This window comes from Embiotoca jacksoni, unplaced genomic scaffold (assembly GCF_022577435.1).
Source record: "Embiotoca jacksoni isolate LCO1_2020_lvr unplaced genomic scaffold, fEmbJac1.0.p SCAF_2, whole genome shotgun sequence".
NCBI lineage: Eukaryota > Metazoa > Chordata > Actinopteri > Embiotocidae > Embiotoca > Embiotoca jacksoni.
This window is the reverse complement of record NW_027185340.1, coordinates 5,544,972-5,569,000: the sequence shown is the minus strand read 5'-3', so window position 1 is coordinate 5,569,000 and position 24,029 is coordinate 5,544,972. Positions and strand designations below refer to the sequence as shown.

The following is a 24,029-nucleotide window of genomic DNA, read 5'->3' as shown; positions in this document are numbered from 1 at the left end:
GTGATGATGTGTGCATGCTTCATGCATCACTGAAGCGTGGATATCACGCCATGCCTCTGTGTGTGTGCGCCTCCTCAAACACACCTGCTCCTGACGCCTCAGGGAAAAAAGCTGGGCCTTAGCAAGGCTAAAACGTCATATTAGAATATGAAGATATATATGTACTACTCGATACTTCTGTGCAGTTTATACATTTATAAAGTCACCAACTTTTTTGCTTTTTAGAGGTTACAGGGGGGTCGTTTAATTGAGTCAAGTCAGCTCAACATAATCGTGTTTGTGCCACGTTGCCCTCTGAGTTCTAGCTGTATTCAGATCTGTTCAGAAAAGGCCAGGTGAGCCACTTACACTCAGAGAAATTTGTCTTGTGTAGTTAAATGAACTCTGCTTTGGTTTTGAATGAACCTTAAAGGTAATTACTACATTGTTTAGCCATATCTTAGCATGAGGAAATGATGAAAGTACCTTCGAGAGTTGAGTGACGTAAGAAAAGAAAAAAACAGCCCTCCACTCAGTCACTGCAAATAGCTACGTTTATTACAGGAACTAAACTTGGGCAGTTGAGAAAGGCTCCCTCCTGAGTTTGCAGACTGGTGTCTAATGTGTGTTAATGCTTCGTCCCAATCTGTCCATCAACAAGCCGTCTGTTCTGGAGAGCCGGTCGGTCTGACCTGGATTCTGATTTTAACTGTCAGAAAAAGCTCTTTTGTGTTGCGGTTACAGTTTCTTTGTGGTGATATTTCGGGAAATAAGAAGTGTGTGTGTGTGTGTGGGAGGGGTGGGTGGGTGGGTGGGGGGTGAAGGGGAAGAAAAGGTGAGGGGAGACGAGGTGTGCTGGGTGTTTGTGGTGGGCGTGTGAGGTGCACAATGCCCCTCTCTGTGTGAGGATGGCAGGCCGGGTGATGTCATGGCTTGCCGGAGCCAAAGCCCACTGAGCTTGTGAAGGCGTGACATGATTGGGATACAGAGGAGGGTCACTGACATTGTTCCACTGAATTAGACTGTGACCGGGAGGATGGAGAAGTGCAGTGCAGCTCCACGCTCCAGCTACCCCCACCCTCACCCCCCTACCTCCCCTCGCCAATCATTCAGTTATTTTTCAAGCGAAAACTCTTAATGTGGATGAATGTGGATGTCCATTCATTGCTGATGATAACTCAATTGAAGCAATAGATTCCGCAGTGCGACCTGTATGGACCAAGGAAGCTCTTTTTAGAGTTGTCCTGCTCATTGAGCTGTCCCAGCAGAGCCAACTGTACCAGGATGCATTGCACATGAGCTCCTGATGCCAAACCCCCAAATCCTTTGGTTCCCCTGCAAAGTCTCTCACCTTGTAGCGCCCACTCGACAAAAAAACGAGAAGCAGCTGAACGATAGTAATAAAGGTGGTCATTAATCAGGAAGATACAAGCCCCAAACATATACTGTAACATTAGCTCCAATTGTAAACGCAAACAGCACAATGTATTTAGAAAACCGACGTTATTGTATATCTCAACACTCACCGACTTTGTTGCTCAAATTGTTGCATTCGTCGCATTGGTTGCATTGGTCGTGGGCTCTCTGCTGCTGGTTGTCTTTTCCTGTTTATTAACTGCATATTGTAGAAGGTCTTCAGCAGACATATGTTCAAATGAGGAAGACAACTTTTATTCATAGTAAAGCAAACGAATGTCTATCTCGGTCGGTATCCAACAAAAACTGCCCACGCTGAAATTCATTGCAGCAGAAGGATTCTGTTTCCGTTGGCATCGGAGGGGAATTTGAGCAAATGCACCACTAGTCGCTGTTTTCTCTCAGCAGCTCTGGGTGGTCCTGAACGACCAGATCCTCCTGCACGGCTAACTCAGCTGCAGCGCCGGCTTCCCTCTGATGCCTTTCTTCTTCAGCCTTATAATCTAGCTCAAATAAATACGGCTGAATATTCAAATCAGCCAAAACACGGTAAAATGTATCCTCCTCGTTCATAATGTCCTCTGCACACATTTGGGGATGCACCTTTCAGGGTTGGAAACGTAGCTAGTTGCCGTACAAGCGAGGCGAACAAGGTTTAGTTTTGTTTTTGTTTGACATTTAGAGCGTGACCTCACGGCTACACTATCAGCACAGTCATCCTGTAGTTCTTCCGGCCACCAACAATGTCACTGCAAACACCAAATGACGGCACTGGTACAGGAAGAACAACAGATTTTTCAGCTGCTTCCCAGAGACACAGGTATTTTACTTCGGAATTTATTGAAACACTTATAATTTAATCAACTTAGATAACTTTTGAAATTTTGTCTTTTTTTGCATTTTGCCAAGACTGAACAGTTTACAGTTTTGCAAAAGTGGGTAATGAGATGTGGTAATGGTGCTCATATTAACCTCCAGGGCACTGGATGCCCCATCCATTAAAAGTCAAGTTTGTACCTATGTTACAACGTCCATGTGTTTTTTTTACACGCTACCAGTGACACGGATTCAGACAGACAGCCAAATGTCACATACCAAAGGTGCCAGGTCCGTCTTCTTTCTGGTTGTTCTTCTTCAGGGTCTGTTTCTGGTTCAAACGTTTGTAGCCAAATTACTCCAAATTTACCATTTGCCTCCGTGTCGCATACAGTATCTAGAAAAACAGAAAAACAAGCAGAGGTTTGTGTGTTTGATGAGCAGAATTGAAGGTGAGCTGCTGACCTCGTGCTGCAGTCCAGCGGTGGGTGGAGATAGAAGCGGGGAATATTTGCACATTCTATATATGTTCGTAGTGAATGGAGGCAAAAGTTAGAGCTACATCTACACCAGTCTAAGGCTTTACATTTCTTGAATTTTAATGAACAGATATGAGTTTTCAGACGTTTAATCAATGTCAGTTGAGGGACTTGAAGACTGAGAACTCCAAAAACACACATTTAAACTGATCATCTTTTTTGCCATGTTTTTGAAAGGCCTTTTAGTTGTACAAAAAGCTGCAAATCCTTAAGCTTTGGCATTTGCCAGAATGTTATTGGTCGAGCGGTGTTTTATCGACTGAAAGTTGTTTCCGAGTATAATGTGATCGCGGAGGAGAGAAAGGCTCCTTTTTAAAGCAGGAGTTGAGAGTGTCGTGTAAACACACACTGAGAGAGGCTCCTTTCATTAGTTATGCTAATCTGGAGGCCACGTGACTCGCTGCAGATTCCAATGTTCGTCCTGGCTCTGTCTCTCTCAGTTTCTGTCTTCAAAGGCCAGGGTCCCGTCGTCTTTCAGGTTCATTGGGTTAATTATCTGTGTTGTTCCCCTTTTTTTTTTTTTTCTTTTTTTTTTATATATATAGCTAGATTGACAGAAACATGGATCTGGCTGAATTGCCTCCTTTCCTCCTATAGCCTTTAGGTTGTCTGGTTCCTCAGCAACACTGACAACTTTAGTAAAGAGTATAAGAGCTTTGACTGTGCCAACTCCGTCCCTTCTGTTGTTCTCGGTCTTAAAATGAAACAAGGCTATAGATTTCCACTCAACTTTTGATACCAGGACATTGGAAAATTAAACTAGCGAAAGTTTAAAATGTTAGACAAGTTAAAGTTCAAAATTGTTTGAAATGAGTTAGTTCACTTTTTTGTCAAGAGTTTAATGAGGAGATTGGTGTCGCTCACATGTCTCTATGAAGCTAACTGGAAATAGGGGAAATATCTAACCTGGTTCTGCCCACTGTAAACAGTCTACCTAATATCTCTGATTAAAATATTGTATCTTATATCTTTAATCCATGTGTAAAATGAACACACCTAGCAGACTTTTTGTAACTACGCATAGAGTTTACAAACCGAAAGAAGTTTCACACAAAAAACAGCAAGCACGTACCGTAAAAAAAAAAATCTAATCAAATAAGTATATCAAATTGCAAATGATATTTGAATTTACGTACATGAATCCACACGGCAATGTAATTATTTGTAATGTAAAGCAAATAAATACCAAAAGAGAAGAGAGCACCAACCTTCCTCCCACGCACACTCACTGGAGAGACAGTCGCTGTTGGTTACCAGCTTTCAATCAATGCAATCAGAAAAATGATATATGCCTAACACACACACACACACACACACACACACACACACACACACACACACACACACACACACAGACATGTAGACACAGAGGGAAACTGAGTGCTTCTATTTAATCACTTTGAAAGGCACGAGTTAAGGTAAGGGACGTGTTCCTTTTTGTCAATAAAAATTAATAGGAAATCATGGCAGTTGGCCAAAATGTGGCAAGACATTGATGTGCCCACCGTTTGGCCCGCTTTGAATGGTGACTATAGGTAATAATGCTGACATATGGGAACACAAGGTGTGGCGTAGGAGTCGACCTGAAAGATCTTTTAGTAAATCAGCTGTGGCACACATGACAAGATAAATAACATCCAAAAATATAAGGACCCCGTGTCTGATGTTAAAGGAGTGAGAAGACAGTAATATTTTTAGAAGCTTTTTAAGCTTTGTGATATTAAGTTCCAACAGATTACTTAATGATAAGACGGGCGTAGTCGCCATAGGACTGTCACTAATGCCAAGTCAGACAGCCGTGCTGCCGCTTCAGTCCAGAACTGTAAAATTGTTGGACCGTCCAACATCGTGAACATAAGTGGCCTTCGTCATGCATAAACCACACAGCAGACCATCTACAGCGCTCATGCAGTGGAGTTTCAGCGAGGTTAGATATGTCCAGTGAATACAGTTAGTAGGAATCTGTTAGGAGTCAGGATTGCGAGCTTCCTTAATGTTTGTCCAAAGAACCTACCAGTCGAAATCAGGCCCCAAAACTAGGGAGTCTATAGTCTTTCTCGTGGTAGGCTGTACCCTTAAAGAAAAAAAACCCATGAGTTTCCCATGTTTACCACATTACAATGTATGATAACATGGGGAAATTAAGTGGGAACTTAGCACCATGAAAATGTTCCAGAACCACATGTTTCCGATGGGCAAAATCACATCTGCTCACATGATCACATGAGTATTTGCACAAGGGAAATTCACATGTTTTTTTCTGTCAGGATAATAGGAAGCCTCCAAAAAAAGATCTGGTACAGTGTGGATACCCCTGTATTTTTTTTTAATTGTGTAAAGTCTTTTATAAAGCAGGTGGGTGGGCAAAGTTTGTACCACAGAACATCATAACCCTGAAGAGTTAATAACAGAAAAATGTGGACCCCAGTAGGTTGAAAGCACCACTAATGTATTGGAAGGAGCACACACCCACTTCATTTTAAATGTCATCTTAGCATTTAATGTCACTGCTATTCCAGTGAGAGTCCCTCCAATTAATATACCCTTGTTGTTAACTATTGGCCAAAGCTTCTGCTATTAACAGGAGATCTCACATTGAGATCTTGAAAGTTTCAAAGTCCCTTAATATCATCTTGTAAATTGCATAAAGGGTAGCAGTCAAAGCACATATGACAAAAAATAAAATAAAAAGTGAGGCTCTGCCAGACCTTCGTCTCCTCCTTCGCTGTATTATTGAGCTTAAGATCTAAATGGACTTTGTTAACGTTAGACTGCAGTTTGTCTCTATATCCTAGCTAAGCTAACCAAAACAGCTGCTTTCTTGTCTACCATTTCAAACTTTCACTGATTTCCTCTCTAACGCTCTCTTGTTTCTTGTGTTGTCTGTCGAGCTTATTATTGCAGTTAGGTGACGGTTGATCTCGAAGGGTATTGCAGTGTAAGCTAATAAACTGTTTCTTTGATGAGTGCATTCTTTTTTCATTTAACGTCAAATTTATACGACAGCCCCAGCTCTATTTCAGGAACCGGCTATTAGAGGGTAATTACTACATGTTAGATTATGTCATTTACTCAGAGAAGATGAGGAGTAGAAAATGAGTCACCTCCATCAATTAATATAATATATGAGTTGATACGGGCTATTGGTATGGGATATATGTTACATCTCTGTCCGTCACATGGTGATAATTTGAAATTCCCTCAAGGTCTCCTTTTTTTTTTTTTAATGAAAATGCCAATTAAAAATGGTGTTTCTTACACATGTAATTATTTCTTTATTGATTTGTCAGCATCTTAGTGAATGTTTTTTCATGAAATATATCCCTGTAATGATAACTCGTCTCACTTGCAATCATGAAAGAGAAGCATTACAAGAAAGACCCCCCAGGGGAATGTGGAAAGTGGTGTGTTGGTCTTGGAGTACGAGGATGTGTGTGTGTGTGTGTGTGTGTGTGTGTGTGTGTGTGTGTGTGTGTGTGTGTGTGTGTGTGTGTGTGTGTGTGTGTGTGTGTGTGTGTGTGTGTGTGTGTGTGTGTGTGCGCACGCGCGCGCGTGTGCATGTGCGCAAATGTTTGCACAATGATGTGTGTGTGCTCGCTTGCTGTAGTGTTTGCAGAACATCTCTCCACACTGACACTCACTCTTGTCTAGTAGCAACAAGGAGGTACTTGATCTCATTTGCAGGCAGTGACTGATGGCCCTTTTTCTCTCTCTCGCTCTCTCTTTCTCTCTCTCCCCTCCTCCTTCCCTCCTCCTTCCCTCCTCTATTTCCTTCACTCATCTCTTTCCAGGCTGTGAGGACGGGGGGAAGATGAGACCTCCCAGCCCTCTGCTGATCCTGCTGTACATCACCCTGTCCAAGAGTGTGAAGGTGGTCTCGAAGAGAGGCTCAGGTAATTAGAGCGCTGTGTCCTCCGAACTCGTGTGTGGCTTCCAGTATGAAGCCTGCGCATGCACACCCTGTTTGTTAATGTATGTCAGTGACTGTTTTCATACATGTGCAGGAGCGAGTCCAGGGTTTTCTCTTAAGGTCATGGTAGCCTCCAACCATCAATGACTGGCTCTGTTGTTGATGTAGTTTGGAGACGTCTGGTGAATTTAACTTCTTTGATTTAATTGTTTCTGTGGTTGCTTTCTAAACCTCTGTGTCTGTGATAATATAGAAAGTCAATTTACAGAATATTGCAGTTGTTGTCTTCGTTGGATTATGTTTAGCTGGTGAAGAATTACCGTTAGGTATCAACATCGTGCCTCCTAAATGGCACTAAACAGTGTTACCCTATGATTCTGCAGACTTATTAAAAAATATTTGTTCAGAAAGACGTTGGTCAGGAAATTCCAAAGAATGTTGTACTCACACAATCGGAGAATTTAGCAATTTAGCTAAAAAAAATTGACTTTTTTTGCTTGTGTCTCAGGTGAGGAGCGTGTAACTTAATGTAAATATATATATGGACTTCTTAGAATTAGGTAGGCCTACCGCAACCTTGAGAGAGTGACAGCTCCCAAATGATCCAATTGCTCAATGACTTGGTCACCAAGGGTTAATGTGAAACTCATTTTGGCTCTAAATGCCAGCAAATTGAACATCAATTGTGAACAAATGCAAAGGTCAAAGAGAAAATAGAGAGCAAAAAGACTGAAAGTAGAAACTTTTCATGACATGAATACTGGGGAGTATTAGGGAAGCAGTGTTAAACACACACACACTGTTAATACACTGCAAAGACAATCTAATACACAAGGGGAAAAAGGAGACTTTGTTCATCATATTGCTACTTTATGCAGCCAATATTTGTAATTATTATTAAATCCTAAAAAAGTACTTGCTGTCACATTTGTGTCAAACTTCAGCTGGAGTCTTTCCATCTTAGGAAGTATTGTAAAATGCATTGCTTGCTTACAGGAACGTACGTGTGTGTGTGTGTGTGTGTGTGTGTGTGTGTGTGTGTGTGTGTGTGTCTGTTTGTTACACCATTGGTTTTATGTCTTTGTGTTTCTGGGTATGCATGTCCCCTCCTGCACACATGGGTTGGCATGTCTGAAGATTTAAGGGACTGACCTTTAGCTAAAAGTTTGATATTTATAGGAAAGCACACTCACTTGACAGGCAAGGACACAAAGAGCAAAAGGGCAACTTATCAATGAATGATGTGACTTAACAAGAAACAAAGATGGTCCGTAATAAAGAAAATGGACACACTAAACCAGGGGTGTCAAACATGCGGCCCGTGGACTGCATCCAGCCCGCCAGGGGTCCAGCTCGGCCCGCTGGATGACTTTGCTAAGTGTGAAAATTACAGAAAGACATAAATTGCATTTCTATGAGAATATGGAGGTTTATGAGTACAAACGTTTTGTAATTTTTTTAATCAATCCAGTAATTGCTTCAAAAACAGCGTAAATGCGACGTCTGCTCCGGACGCAGCAGCGCTCGCTGCTCGCTTTGTGACGCGTTTGACGTCAAACGCGTCACAAAGCGAGGGAATCTGCAGAGGAGAGCCCAGGCAGATAAACAGTGGGCTGATGTCTGAGTTTTTGGTCTTTATGTTTCTAGTTTGTTGTAGAAAGACCTTAAAATAGGGTTTATCATCCAAAAACCTTCACCAATGATTTAAACATAGAGAAATATTTTCGTTATTATGCTATGATTTTACTGGTCTGGCCCACTTGAGATCAAAGTGGGCAGTATGTGGCCCCTTAACTAAAATGAGTTTGACACCCCTGCACTAAACCATGCACCCACTAAAATATAAAGTACACCCAGGAAACAAATTTAATGATGCTAACCAAATAACTGACTGAAGGCTTTCAGAAGTGAAACAGCTTAAAGGCCTGGTTACAGCTGAGATAGACACAGCAGATTTCATCTGTATTTTTGCTAAATATTTCTTTTTAAAAGCTTGCTGACATATTTGAAGGGTGAGATAGTTGGCTATCTCCATATCACCATTATATTAGCCAGCCAGACAAGCATTCGTCAGTCACATTAGCTTTTTGGCTGGACTGCAACAGCAGAGCCAACCCTATAAATGGAAATGTCTGTCACTGAGTGACTGAGATACCAAAGTTTCACAAATAGTCGGCCGAATGCCGCGACTGTCCGTTTCATCTCGAAGGTATTAGGGAAAGCAGAAAAGCCCAGATGTCCCTGATACCTGCAACTTCCTCCAGCTCATCTCGGGGGATCCAGATCCGCTATCTTCTTCTTTCTGTCATTACCCATTCTTGTTGTTCTGGGTTTTGTACCCTCATGGTTGAAATGCACTTATCGTAAGTCGTTTTGGATAAAAGCGTCAGCTAAATGAAATGTAATGTAATACCCAGAGTTAATGTCGATAGATGAGGGTAGGGATGTAGACTGACCTGTAAAAAAAGAGCTTTAACTGCCAGAGTCTGGCCCAGTGACCACCCTACCGCTGTCATTTCTCCCAGCATTATGACATTAAAAGCCCTCAAGCCTTTCACACACTGCCAGCCATATACTGGGTTTAGACCTAGTCTCATTCATATTTAAATAGTGCATGCAAAACAGACCTGAAACAACTCAGACTTGCAAAATACACTTTGTAGTTGGTTCAGACCGAGGTCGCATCACTATAGAATCACTCCACACTTAACTGGTGACTGAACTGAGGATGCTTCTTCTAAACTGTGTGTGCGCGCGATTGTTTTGTCCATACCTGGGTATGATTGTTGTGTTTACATCTGCCCAAAGAACCACGCCAAGAGGGAAAATGAACAAAAGTAAACAAGATAAGTCTAAAAGTACCTGAAGTGCATTGTCCACTGTCCTTCAGCTGTAAACCAACCAGGGTTTGTACTGTACATCTATGCTGCTAAATCTCCCAGGTGTCATGTGCATGTAAACGATTCAAAATCGCTGTTATTGTCTTTAAAAGACAAACAGAATTGTATAGACATAAATACTTGATGTTGCTATATAATATATGGTTGTAGACAATCATTTAACCTATAATTTGTTAAAACAATAGCTTAGATACGAGACTAAACTCTTGTTAATATATCAGCCAGGTACTTTGATCACGGCCATTCATATAATTCAAATCAGAGCAATGTAATTGATGATCAGTTTGGGGACAGATAATCCAGCGTATGGTTATTATCTCACTAAATCGTAGAATATGATGGTTCAGGTCATAAGGGGCTTTCTGTCTTATGGTGAGTGCACAGTTACACAGTATTGGACTAATTTGATAGAATATAACTTGATTGTCTTCAATACACAATTGACTGCCTACATGTGTTTTACTTCATATTTTTATAATCAGAGTTGTGACATAATAGTTGAAGTAGGAGTTTGAATGCAAGTGTGTGTATATGTATGTGCTGCTCCCAAGTGCATATGTTTGATTGTGTGCCCACACACACACACACACACACACACACGCACCACTAACTGTGTGGTTTATATGCTTCGCACCGTGAAGGATTTCCACATAGATTAGAGCCTGGACAGCACATCAGATCAATCAAGTGGGTCTTCTGAGTCCTTCGGTCAAATATCGACAGCAGTAAAGTCAATATTACCTCCAAAGTGAGGGGTCAAAGGTGATTCACTGTCACAGTGCAATTTGGGCTATTTAATACCACTTCGAAAGGCCCCTTTGTCTGCCTGAATGATTATAATAGATGGAGACACATGGAAAATCTAACAAGCTCATGTAAAACTTGTCATCACTTTGTCTTTCTGTCACACAGGGATGGAAACACAGACACTATTGCATGTGTTTATACACATAGTTTTTTATTGGTGGGAAAACATTTACACATAAACTAATGGAACTCACACCAGCACTGATTATCCCTAATTGAGCAATTAACAATACATTTATTTTTTAATGTTTGAAAAGAAATTCAGCCAGAGGTGGAAGTTCAAAATGCAAATTTCAATTAAGTTGTTTACATGAAATTGAACTCTCATTTAGTGTTTACATACTTTGAGTAAAATAAGTTTTTTTTCACATCTGTTTGTTTACATATAGAAAGAAGTACTGCAGCCTTTTTTTCAGTGTTTTATTTTTATTTCGCTTTAATAAATGATTTTTATTGGAACTCGTTCATTATTTCACAAAAATGTTGCCCTCTCAACTTTCCTTCCTCCACTAGTCCCAGACAGACTGGACAGGATGGAGGTTAGGCGTTTGTGTTAAAGATGTGGTGGTAAAGGAGATTAATTGGCTGATAAAGCCCCCGGTGAGTGATTGTTTTCTGGTTCACAGGTTTGGGACATTTGTCCTCGTGCTAGAGATGAAAGAGATGGAGCAGGTGGAGTCTCATGACTGCTATTAAATGTGCTTCATATGACCGGCCCTGGCCTCTTACATGGACCTAGGTCAAAGTCATTTAAAAGTAGTTATTATTGTTGTGGAGTCTAAGCCGGACATTTTAATAAAACAGAGAGAAGAGAATAAAGTTTGAGACTAAGAAAGAGACCTCTGTTTGGATTACTGCTCTAATGACTTGTTTGTGGGGCGCACTGTTTCAGATGGGAATACTCTATTGTTTCTGTAGGATTGTGGGAAGAGTTGGGAATTTGGTTTGAATAGTTATAGGCAAGGCATCAGCTATGAGGGCCTGATTAGCCCTCAGGAGATGCTGGATAAAGCAACTATTCAATTGATTTCTCCCCCCCCCAGTGTCCGGGTGGCATTCCCAGTGTTGTAGCACTCCAAAATCCTATAATTATTCAGTGTGGCGTCTGCTTGGGCCTGTATTACCCGGACTAATGAGTTTCCCAAAGGTGTGGAGGCAATGTGTGTCTCTTGTTCCATGTCTTTGTGCCACGCTTGGTGCTGCTCGTGCTTTTAATGACCAGTCGAGCTCAGCAGGGTTAGATATCATTTAGAGTTGGCTGGTGTTGTTGGTTTGTGTTTTGTTTTTTTTGTGCGCGTAGGTCGGTGGATGCGTGTACGAGCTGCTCATACTCTGGTCACGTTTGAACAACATCTTTGGCGTGTGAATGCTGTGCGGCTGCAAATGAGGGTTTTCACTCCAGGCACTCTGCTCACCTCTGCGCGAGTGAGGACTGACCGAGGCCGTGCTGACACTGCGAGAGATTCACTCTCAGGGACAGTGAGCAGTCCTCTGACAGAGACAAGCTGTCAGGGTCCATCCATCAGACTCCAGTTGTCTGTGCCGTGGTCCGACCCGGCCCAGCTCGACCTGAACAGGCCCGCTCCAGTTTCCCTGCTGGAGATCAGCCCATAAAGATCCAAACTTTAATCCGAAAAGACAGAGACTCTTTAACCTGGGTCTCAGTCTGCTCGCAAACCCAATTACCAGTTTGCAGTAGGCTGTTAGCCACAATGAAGAGTGTTGAATAGGAGCAAGAACCTTCACAAAACTCAAAACCCGTTGTCTGCACATCTCAACACATTGCAACAAAAACATGGTTTAGAATACAAAAATGGGGATTCTGAAAATTACATACAGTGGTGGTTGAAAGTTTTGAACCCTTTTCAATTTGATATTTTTCTCCATAAATGGTGGTGGCTGTCGGTGGGTTTCTTGACATGAACTTTAGGTCGTTCCACAACATTTCTATCGGATTCAGGTGAGGACTTTCACTTTATTCCCCTTTAACTATTCTTTGGTAGAAGGACTTATGTGCTTAGGATTGTTGTTTGGCTGTATGACCCCCTTTCACTTAACATTCAGTTCATTGATAGATGTTCTGACATTTTCCCTCAGAATCTGCTGCAAACCATGATACTTCCACCACCATGCTTCACTGGTGGAATAAGATTCTTATATTGAAATGCAGTGTTTTTCATTTTTTAAAGACAACACAAACTATTAAGAGGTTTTTGTAACCTTTCCCACCTGATCAGCATCAACCAATATTCTGAGCCATGACACACTTGCTTAATAAATATCAGACAACGTATATTATCTTTGTATCATTAGTTTAATTGCGTTTCATATATCTACCCTTGGGACTTGTGTATAAATCTGATGATGTTTGAAGTCACTTTTATGCAGCAATATGGAAAAATCTAAAGAATTTACAAACTTTGAAGCGCCACTGTTTGGGATCCAAACACTGTTGAAGGAAAAATGGATTAGTTCCACAAAAAAAAAGCAACCTACAACAGATACGATCACTCAGTTAGTGTTTTATCAGGTAAAACTAGGTTTATTTGAGAGATTTCTTTTGTTGATTATATTTGTGAGTCATTTGAAAAGATAATTTTAAGAGTCTTAGTTTTTGGTAGACATCAAGTTGATTAAAACAAAATAAAAAAAACAATCATTGTTCATAATCATAAGGACTCAAATTTCCTAGCACTGAGGAACTCTGGGAAACAGGGTAGTTATTTATCCCTAGAAACTTAAACATCATATGCTGCTGGTATGTTGTGTCCTCACTGGGTACTCACATCATAACACAACCTCATCACACTTTCTATCCTGAGGGTTTCCAGCTCGGTGTCCAGTGTATAAATCTGGTGCAGAGTGGAGTCAATCCCCCTGTGGATCCTCTCAAACACCTGTTGGCACTGCTGTGTCCAGTGGGCTGGATCAAAGTTTCAACAGAGATCAGTCAAGAAAATAATCACTTTGAGAAGTTGAGGATGAAGTAGCAGTGGTTGAAGTTGGCCAGTCAACCAAATAAACCTCTTTAGATTCGGGCCATGGGCAGCCAACATTCCCCCCGGTCTTGTCAAACTTCCTCTGGTCCTTCAAAGCAATATCCTCCTTCTGAATGCATACTTTTTGGGGTTAAGTTAAAAGTAAAAATTTACATTTTCTTGAGATCAAACAACATTTGAAAGAATGAAGACTTAGAACCTGGTCTAGCAGGCTCAGACAAGTGGTCACATGGACCTGGAAAAGTATTAACTCAAATCTCATGATAAAAAAAACACACGGACAGACTGATCAGCTTAGATGGTCATCAGCCCAAGGCATCAAAATTGGACAGCTCATTCATTCCTCTGCAATACACACAAATCAGTGAAGTCCTATTGGACTGTGATGTGTCATAACAAAGGAATTTTACCAGCCACTGTGGAACTGATATGATTTCAGTAATAGCTTTAATTCTGCCTTGATGGCTTTGTGCTCGGGGTCGATCGGGCTTTTTGCGCATGATTGTACCAATAATACTGATATGTGAGTATCACATCCTGGCGTGTCCACTCTGGGCCGATGGTAAAAAGGGAGAAAGACAGGGGACTGATTGAGCTGTGCTGGGGCTTAACCATGAGTGTATTAGGCAAAGTACATGCCCTATTAAAAGATGGTGCAGCAATAAACATTTTCTCACAAGGTTTCTCACAAATCCTTTTCTAGCTGCACTACCTTACTGCTGCCTCCCTGCTCATAGGAATGGAATGAAAAGTTACATTAGATTACCTTTTTTTTTGCTTTTCCTTTTGTTGAACCTAGTGGTTCAATATGTGTCTTTGTTGACACTATGGAAAAAATGGTAATTTTTTTACACCTTCATTTTGTGTTGGTCATTTTTGGCCGCAGCTCATGAGACGCGCAGCAACCCTGGCATCGTCCAATATTACAAAATCACCACACAGCAGCAGGGATGATTACACTATGCTTCAGTAGGTCTGATAAGATCAGAAAATGGCAGCGGGATATTCCTGCCTGATGTTGTTATTATAAGCAATAGTAGGTTATTGCTTATCAACCTTGCCACCCAACAGTCTAGCAGTCACACCTTACAAACACACTGCTGTAGGTAGCTCACCCACCAAGTTCAAACATGTTTTAGGGCAGTTTTACCTGCAGTTTCATGCCTACCACATTTCTGCCATCTTACCTCAGAATTGTCTTACATTCAAGTTAATGTGCTTATGGTGAAACACCTTCATTGATTCCAGCCCCAAAGGTGTTTTCAATAGTTTACCACCCACAGAGGAGGAATACTGTACTGTGTACTATACATACCCATCAATCAGTGTCACGTGGTCAAAGGAGGAGAGTGTGTGGTGATGCGCAGGGTGCAGTATGGGTTGTCATCTGCCCCAGACTCACTGTCGTGACATACACAGACAATTGACAATCTGATTGTGAATTGCTCACAGCTGCAGCTCTGCACCATCACAGCCTCTGCTGCCTCGGCTGTCCCACACAGAGGCAAAAAATAAAACAGTGTGAACACTTTGTCCATTTATGAACTCCAAATGTCATAAGAGAGCCAGACAATACACATCACTAAACACATCCAAGGCCTGCTGACCGGTCTGTTAGCTGGAATAATGGCTTTTAAACGCAGCCTGCAGGGATGAGTGAACACGCTGCAGTGGAAAACAACACTCTGCACTCGGCTCCAATGCAAGAATGGAAGCCTTTCTGTGTAATACACTTTACAGAGCGGAGGCATTGCTTTACGTTAAATATGTGGAGTGTGTGAGTTAACTCAGTTGCCTTTAATGTGATCGTTGACGACGTGTTAAAGGTACGATGTAGATAAATGGATAACTGCAAAGATTTCAGACACAAAATCTGAACCTCGCATTAATAATTCCCGTCTTTCAATGAAAGGGCCAATACTCGACACCCGTCAATAAAACTCCCTACCCTGTTCCTGTGTGGAGACGCTGACGTCGACAACTGGTTTACATGTAAACGAGGTAGTTTTGTGAAATCAGGTAAAAATAGTCCCAAAACAGCGGCTGCAGAGTTTAATATTTTTAAAAAGTCTGTGTCCGTCAGGAACGTTTGTGAAAATGACTTTTGAAGCCTATTTGCTTCGATGGTCTGCTGAGAAGCCTATTTTATCAATAACTAAAAGTCTGTAGCAAATGAACCTGTAGTTCCCATATCCAGAAACAAAAACTATGGACTGTGCCTTTACAGAGTCTGTATTGTTGTATATAGCTGGTGGTTCCTGAACCATTTTAGAAAAAAAGTGTAACTGTAAAAACAAACATGGCTTAGATCTGCAGAGAATGCGGCAAGCTGTGACTACGGCAAAAAACACTGCAGTCAGCTCGCTGTCTATATACTCTGATATGACAGGGTATTGCTACCCAATGATCCCAGTAGGGGATGTCAGAGGTGTGTGTGTGTGTGTGTGTGTGTGTGTGTGTGTGCGTGCATAAGTGTGTATGCAGTGTGTGACTGTATTCATGTGACTTGTGATATCCCAACCTTGGCCTCTTGCTGTTTCTCTGAGAGGGGATAAAAAAACGATGCAGCCAATATTCTAGATGACTCTGCAAAGTCCCGCTCCAAATCCCTGATAAGAGCCCGCCATGGATAACAGTAAATCTGACAGGGCCCCGAGGCAGTGTGGGAGATGAAGTCCGTGGAGCAGATGCCGGAATAACCACTCGATAAGTGCGAAGACAGGAATCCGAAATCCAGCCAGCCTGTCAGTCAGTTAATTTATTTGTCAAGGTGCTCTCCTTTCGTTTCACAAATCATACTGCGGCAATTTTGGTGACACTTGAAAACTGAAAGGTGCCTGTCTATACATTTCCTCTGTCAGGAAGATGAGCTAAATTACATACACAAATAAGATGTAGCGAGACCTTGTCTCTACTTGTCATGCCTGTCTCATACTCCCGAGGCTTCCTAGATGCTTGTATTGAACATTCATTCCTCTCATGTCTCGGTCAGGAAAAGGGTGTAATAGTCTATTGACAGATCAAATGTCCATTCTGACATCCATACACACATAATATATGACTGAAGCTAGTTTCCAAATAAACTACTCATCTCCCTGAACCTTTCTACTTGACATGTCTAAAACGATGCTCCCCATTCAAGAGTAATTTCAGCCTCCCTCCTGTCTCTTTTTTTTGCATCACAGTGCTAAGCCAATTGCATTTGATGCTCATTTACAAGCCTGTGCTTATCCTTGGAGTGTATGCTTGCTGTAAGCCGCCAAGCACGACTGTCGAACTGGGGATGTATTGATCAGAAGTGGAGAATATGACCAGGTGCTTTATCATGAGACATATACGTGGAAACAAGCCGACACATTTGAAGATGTGTGAATATTTCCATTTGTTAACCAGCTGGTTTTGCCCCTCAGGTATACACAGAAATTCACATTTCATAAATATACATGCATGCCCATCCAAGCCTATGATGGAGAAAACAAAGCACAGGATATACACACTGGACATTTTTGGTTTATTGTTTCCTGTTGGCTCATAGCACACACACAGACGCACCGTGGAGGCTGTCCTGGCCTGGTCAATACCGCTCTCTCTCTAAATGATGAGGAATGGCCCGCGCTGCAGTAACACTGTGCTGGGAGATTGATCACATGCAGACTACTGGAGATTAAATGGCTTTCTTGTGGAAAGCCAGACTGTCCCTAGATGGCGCATTGTGCAGATAGGAAGTCTATTTTCTTTGCTCGATTCACAAAAGCTGCACGGCCTCAGGATAGAAAAACATATGCAGGCAATGAATGGAGTCATAACATAATTATTTTGTATAGGAAGACAGGATTGCATTTGACTGCACGACTGTACGACTGTTTTGCTTAAGGTAAAGACCAAGGAAGATGTTGATTGTATCTTCTGTCAAAGATAGACAATTTTATATTTTTGTTTTGGTAGTAAGAGTTTGAAGGTGTGGAGGGAACAGAACAAACCAGCATTTCTAAATCTTTTCAGTGATACACAGTAAAGGTACATCTGTTTTTTAAAGCATAGGTATAAGGTTACACTTGAGAATATAAACTGCATGACTTTAAATATTTGTTAGACAGTAGGTCTTTAAATTCCCTCTAAAGGTTTGTATTCAAAGACCACCACAGCCTGAGAATTACTTCCTCTAGTTAATGTATGCTCAGGAAAACTGCATGTATGTATGTATGTATGTATGTATGTATGTATGTATGTTTGTATGTGTATGCGCGCGTGAGAGAGATGCCGTTTGTGTGTTGTGGTGTGATGCTTAGGTTGGAGGCTGTATGTTGCAATGTGAAGACATGATTAGAGAAACATGTGGTGTAACATGTGTGTGTGCTGGTCTCCACTGATAATGAAGCAATTATTCCAGAGAATCATTCATGTTAGTGACACGAGTAAATAAAATGTAATATTCTGCACTGCCGTAACGGTGTGTGTGTGTGTGTGTGTACACGTTTAAATGAGTGGATTTATATCTACAACAGAAATAATCTGTTAGATAATTAAATGTTGGTAAATGAGAAGTGCCATTAGACACTTTTATCGACATCAAGGCAATTTAGTCTGCATTAGATGGCTGAGATATAGCGGCTGCGTGTGTGCTCTGTTTACAAGTAAGTAGTTTTCCCAGAAACCTTTGTTTGTTGGCTCACTAATCAGTTTGAAAACAATTTCAGGGTCGGTTTAAAATTCCCCAAATTCATCAGTACTCAAATTTAAAACCACAGAAATTCTGCATAAAAGTACAAGAATGTTACTCAGTGTTCTTTAAAGCATGAAATAAAATATTTAGCATCCCTTTGCTCATATCAGCCAGGTGCTACACAAACAAAAACAGTCATACTGGTAATTTTTTTCACTGTGTTGTGAGAGTAATTTTGTTATATTTCGGGCACTAATCCTTCAAAATAAAAGCATTGGACTTCACAACAAAACTAAGAAGGTAAGCATTAACACAAACTTGATACAATACGTCAAAAATGAACCATGAAAAACAACAAACTATTCAAGTGTACAACTGTACACAGATTAACAGATACCCAAATACTGTTATAATCATGTGTAAAGGGACATGAATACCCATGTTTTTCATATCCCTAATATGATTAAAAAAAAAAAAAAAAAACACACACAAAAACAGGATAAGACACAAAACAGGGATTCTGTCCATGTAGGCACACTCAGAAGAGTTGATTTCTAAATCCTTCTTAACAACCACCTTCAAATTGAGTACTTGAGTAAATATATTTTTAGTTACATTCAACCACTGAACGCAGCAGACAGTATGCATTGCATAATTAATGACATTACTATGACATATTACTTGTTAGCGCTTGGCATATTGGGGTGTGTTTGATTGCTATTTGACAGTGATTACATTAAATGCCTTTGGAAAACCCAGAGGTTACACCGCAGGCAGTAAAACTACAAAGACCAGCATTCTAGAAACCCCTCCAGGCCATTTAAACTACAATTACCCACAGTCCTCAGTCATCTCCTGCTGTCAGAGTGATGTGCACTCAGAGATGCTGTTATTAGGCCTTTAAGCACAGACCTACAGACGTTACACACAGGAATAAACACACAAACAAGCATCCCCGGTGTTTACCTACCATCCCCCTCATTAGCCAAAAACCTACGAAAATTTAAGAGTGGGGAAGGAATCTGAGTATGTCTCCATATTCTAATGAGAGGAATCTGCTTCCCCAGACTGCTTTGTGTGTATTCATCTGAGCATGTTTTTGTGTGTATGTGTGTTAGCACGGGTTTTTGTTTTGTTTGCAAAGGTAGGGAGATTTCTAAGCACAGTTATTTTTACATATCATTAGTAGACCAGTGCAGCCCCATCACCCTGACAACTACATCCCTTCCTTTCCCTTCTGCTTATCACCATAACAACTAATCTACCGTAAATAGTGCTGTCTGCCTCTGTCTCTTTCTTTTACCCTCTCTCTATATCGCTCTTTATTTCTTTCAATCTTTTCCTGCGTTGTCTCCCCATCTTTTACACTCCTCTTGTTGCCTCCAACAACTCCCTCGTCCTTCACCGTTCCACCGCCACCAGGTTGTTCTGTTTAGAGTTCATTTTTCTGTGCCACTGCAGACATGGGTGGTTCTGGTGACTGCACAATAACAGTTTCTTGTGCCTGAGTGCAGATCAATAAATAAGGCAGCTATAACAAGTTATCCAGCAAAATCCCCAATCCTATGTTGATTTTATTCCTTCTTTTTTATACATATATATATATAAAAATATGTAAAAACAAAATCAACTTCTTGCACATATGTATAGCTATATACTTGGACTGTTTAATATATACTGTATTTCTGATTTGATGGAGGTATGTCTCTAGAAGATCAGGCCTGCTTCATGCCTTTCTCTTTGACCTAAATGTGTTATTGACGGTGAGCCCTGGCCTGACAACTTGATTGGCCTACTGCGCTCTGGGATTAACTTGCCAGGCTGGCAGGCTTTTACAATCAAAGATCAAGCCAATGGTCTATTTGGCTGAGTAGCTCTGGGATTGACTTAACAGCCTGATGTGCTAATGCAGAGTTATCCCAAGGTTGAGCAGGATAGCAAGGGCACACATGCTGTTTTGCGGCCTAAGTAGATTCACAATCTATGTGGAGTCACAGGACATTTAGAAAGGTGACAGCAAACACTTCTCTGGGTTCGGAAGGTTCCCTCCTTCAGCCTGGTTCATCTCGCATTCGTTTCTCTGCCTCTCTTGTTTCCCCTGTGCCTGACTCACTCTTCTCTAATCACTGTTTGAAATCACTAATTATTCTGGTTTATTCTTCCCCCTCCCCCTCTTCCTTCACTCACTCAATCTATTCACCAGCAACACACGGGAGGTCACCTTTCTGCACCTCTGCCCCATTTTGTGTCGTTCCCTCCGCTCACATACTGTGTTCATCTCCTTTGCTCTCTCCTCTCACTCTCCATCCAAAGCTCAAGGGAAGCCCTCCTGGATCCCTTCTTACATAACCGCCTCCCCCTCACTCTCCTGGATAAGCGCATGTGTAAAAAAGCAACACCCGTGTTCAGGCAGAGGGAATAGATACCATCAATTCTCACAAAATATTAGGTTTATCCCTCTAATGGACAGCTGTATCAGAGTGAGGCAAAACCAAAGCGTGATTAATGTCTCCTCCGATTACAGGCTGAGATTGTTCCCTAGAGACTGAATGACAACTAGAGCAGAAGCCTCAAGAAACAAACACGAGAGAAAGTGAATGGTGCATGGAGCCTACCAGTTGAAATGTACTCTTTGAGGCTTCATTTGAAGTCAGCTCTTACCACACATCTTGAAATCCTATATTGTCCTCTGTCTAGCTGGTTCCCATACACATGCTTCAGTGGCTTGCTGTATGTGATGATGTAGCTGTTGACGTCAGGACTCTTTTGAAGCTAAAAATGCCTCCTCTTTCTCTCTCTCTCTCTCTGCCTTCATTAAGAGGTTGTCTTAAGCTACCCAGCTTAACGCTATTTACATTTTCATTATTCTACCGTTACCAGGAAGAAATGGCATGAAATCCAGCAGTGTTCAGGACATTAGACAAGCTTCATTCTCGCAGCAAATGGATTTACATAAATAAGGAGGCTGATACATGGAAGCAGAGAGAAAGATGAGACAACAAAAGATGAGAAGGAGAAGAAAAAAAAAGTGCAAGAGGAAGGAAAACCTCTGAAATGGACCAAGAGGATGAGTTGTTATGCCGAGGCAGGAGGGGTGAGAGAGATAGATGTAAAGTGGTAAACGAGAGGAGATTGTGTTGGGTTCTCGGGCTGTATAAAGTGGGCTCTGGGGGACTGACAGAGGTCGTCTGATCCACTGCATGTGATCAATACAGCTCTGGCTCGCCTCATTACTGGAACAGATCTCATTGTGTTTACCATACAATGGACTCGCAGAATCAAAGTCTGTTGGTGTGTGTTTCTCAGCTTATGTGTCTTTGTGCATAATAAGGTGTCTTCATTTTGGCCCTTTTCTCCTTCCCCTAAATATTTTTTTGTGAATTTTTACATCTTCAGTTTATGGAGTTGTGTCATGTGGATTTGCAGTTATCAGCGTTGCAGAGTCTTTAATCAGCAAGAAGTCTTGTGTCATTTTGAATACATTTATTTGTGTTTAGTTGATATATCTCACAAAATGGTTAAAAAGTCAGAGCCCAAGATAATGCTTTTAGATTTCTTGTTTGACCAATAGTCTGAAACCTTATATTTTATTTTCTACATTGTAAAATAAGAAAACCCCTACAAATCTTCATATTTGAGAAGCCAGAATTAACAAATCTTTGCTATATTTTCTTCTAAAATTACATAAATCGATTATCAAAGTACTTGTCACTTAATAGACCAATGGTTGCAGTTCTATATTGATCTAGTTTTTGGTATTTGTTTTATCTGATTTTGGAGCATTGTTGCAGGATATAGTCTGTCCACATGTACGTGTATAACTGTGGAAATCAGGCAAATGTTTGCGTGTTTGTACGTGTGTTTTTGTGTATTTCTGTCCAAGTCCCAGTACTTCTTTGAGAATGCTAATGATAGATTAGCCTCAGAGGCTTCCTCAACTCTCACCGATTGTCCTTTGGGAATCTCAGCCAATCACGGATACGGATTTCTCTCTTTCAATCCTCTCAGTGAACATTCCCAACCACTGCGACCTACAGACCCTCTCTTCAAACCAGGAATAAAGACTGAACAATAACAGGAAAGAACTCTATTTCCCCCGTTTTTTTCTCCCTCAGTTTCTTTTCATCTAAATTTCTTCTCAGGAATTTTCCATTTAAAATCTGTCTCTCAAACTTGGTGGTGTTGTTGTTTTGTGTTGGGTGAATTCATCCCCCCGTCAGCTCAGGGCCCCGTTCAGCAATCCAGAGTGAAGGTAGGAGAAAAAAAAGAGGTTTAGTGCGCACATCGGGAACAGCTCAATTCCTCGAAGAACGTTCATTTTAGCCGGCTGCTGCATACTGACGCTTCCCTGCAACATATGCTTTGTAGTGACATAATAAGGAACTGTTATGGCAATGGTGAATGTGGAGGTGAATATATCTAATACTCTGTTACTGGTTTACATTTCCTTTTCCTTCTTTGAAATAAGACATTTCAGAGTCTCCTCCAAATTACTTCATATTTTACTTTTAAAGTGACATTCCTGTGCCAGGAATAAAAACATGACAGCAGATGTCCCCAATTTTATCCGTACATCATCTGTCTGTTTGTTTATAGTGGGACTGACGCTGTATCATTTTGAATTCTGTTATATATTATTGTTAAATTTAGTGAGTAAATTACGATGTGCTGCACGTACTACCACAACTCACAGGCTTTCACTGTAATAGACACATCTCCCAGTCTAATGAATGGTAAACAGCATGAACACACAGAAAGGAGGCAAGCCGTTGTGTGCATAAGAGCTGAGTACACAGGCCCTGCATCCACTCTCCAAACTTTGATCTGTTTGAGGGTCAAAGGTCTCCCTCTTTACAAACTGAAAGATTGGAATGAGAGTTTGTGTGTTTATGCAAGAGCTGCTATCTGCATCTCTTCTCTCGGGCCTATTTTACAATCAGAGATCGCAAGGCTCTGTTTCCTGATTTAATGACTAATGATATCTAATCATTGTGTTTCAGACTTCAGAATTGAATTTGCTCGTCCCTGTTTTAGGTTTGATTTTGCCCTAAAACACACCAATTAAGTTAACAGGGCAGTTCAGCCTCTAATGTAATGTGCTTAATGTGATTCTGAGTTGATTTTGATGTACTATATTCAACTATTAATAGGACATTTGCCTGCCAATGCTATCTATCATAAGGCTAAAGTACCCCCCCAACACTTACGCACATATACACGCACTTTTATCAACCTTTTCTGAAGCTCATCAGTATTGTCTGTGTGTGAAAGAGAAAGAGATTGGGTGGGAAAATAAGGTGTAATATTCGAGGTGAAAAGGTGAGGGACACCACCTTTTCACTGGTGCACAAGCCCCCTTCCAAAAAGAGCTCTCGTATCCCTGATCATGTATTCAGTCCACTTCTGTGTGCCACTCCATCCCCTGCTCTTGTAGGTTTCATTCATCAATGATTGAACCCAGAGGTTTCAGCCAAATTAGCAGAATTATTTTGAAGTAGCTGAATGCCTGCTTTTCGCTAATGGGATGGTGCTTTCGGGCAGATGTTTTATTGAAAAGTAGGAGGTTTTAATTCACTTTAAAGTTTTGATAAGTTGCGTTATACTTAGATTATAGGCAAAACGATTTTCCCCCTCTAATGGATGGGAGAGCTGTTGGAACAATTTCACAACAAACACTGAATGCTCTGTAGCTTAAGTACACTCCCTGTCTCCCATAGAATAGGAAATTTATATTTCTGAAAGATTGTAAGAGACAGTAATGACCATAATTGCCTGCCAAGGCCCATTCACATCCACAGCTCAATAAGCGACTTATATCTGCGTCTCTCTTATGAATCCTTACTTTCATTCACATCCACACTTTCCCTCACTCTGTTTGTTTGTTCAAACGTACTAATGGATTTCTGGGTACGGCCACAACTTTCATCCGTATCTCAGGAAGACTTTGCAAAAATTTGGCTCCCCGGCTGTCTCGGCCCGGTCTCATTCTCAGGGCGTCAA

At 41.2% G+C, this 24,029-nt stretch overlaps 1 protein-coding gene across 5 annotated transcripts in view; it reads left to right on the top strand.

Moving 5' to 3' along the window:
- il1rapl1a (interleukin 1 receptor accessory protein-like 1a) overlaps nt 1-24,029 on the top strand; it is a 159,049-nt gene that overhangs the window by 18,593 nt on the left and 116,427 nt on the right. For all 5 annotated transcript variants that reach the window (XM_069154178.1, XM_069154176.1, XM_069154180.1 and 2 more), the window contains exon 2: nt 6,542-6,643. In XM_069154178.1, the coding sequence (XP_069010279.1) occupies nt 6,562-6,643 (82 nt within the window). In that variant the 5' untranslated portion in view covers nt 6,542-6,561. The remainder of the gene's footprint in view (nt 1-6,541; nt 6,644-24,029) is intronic.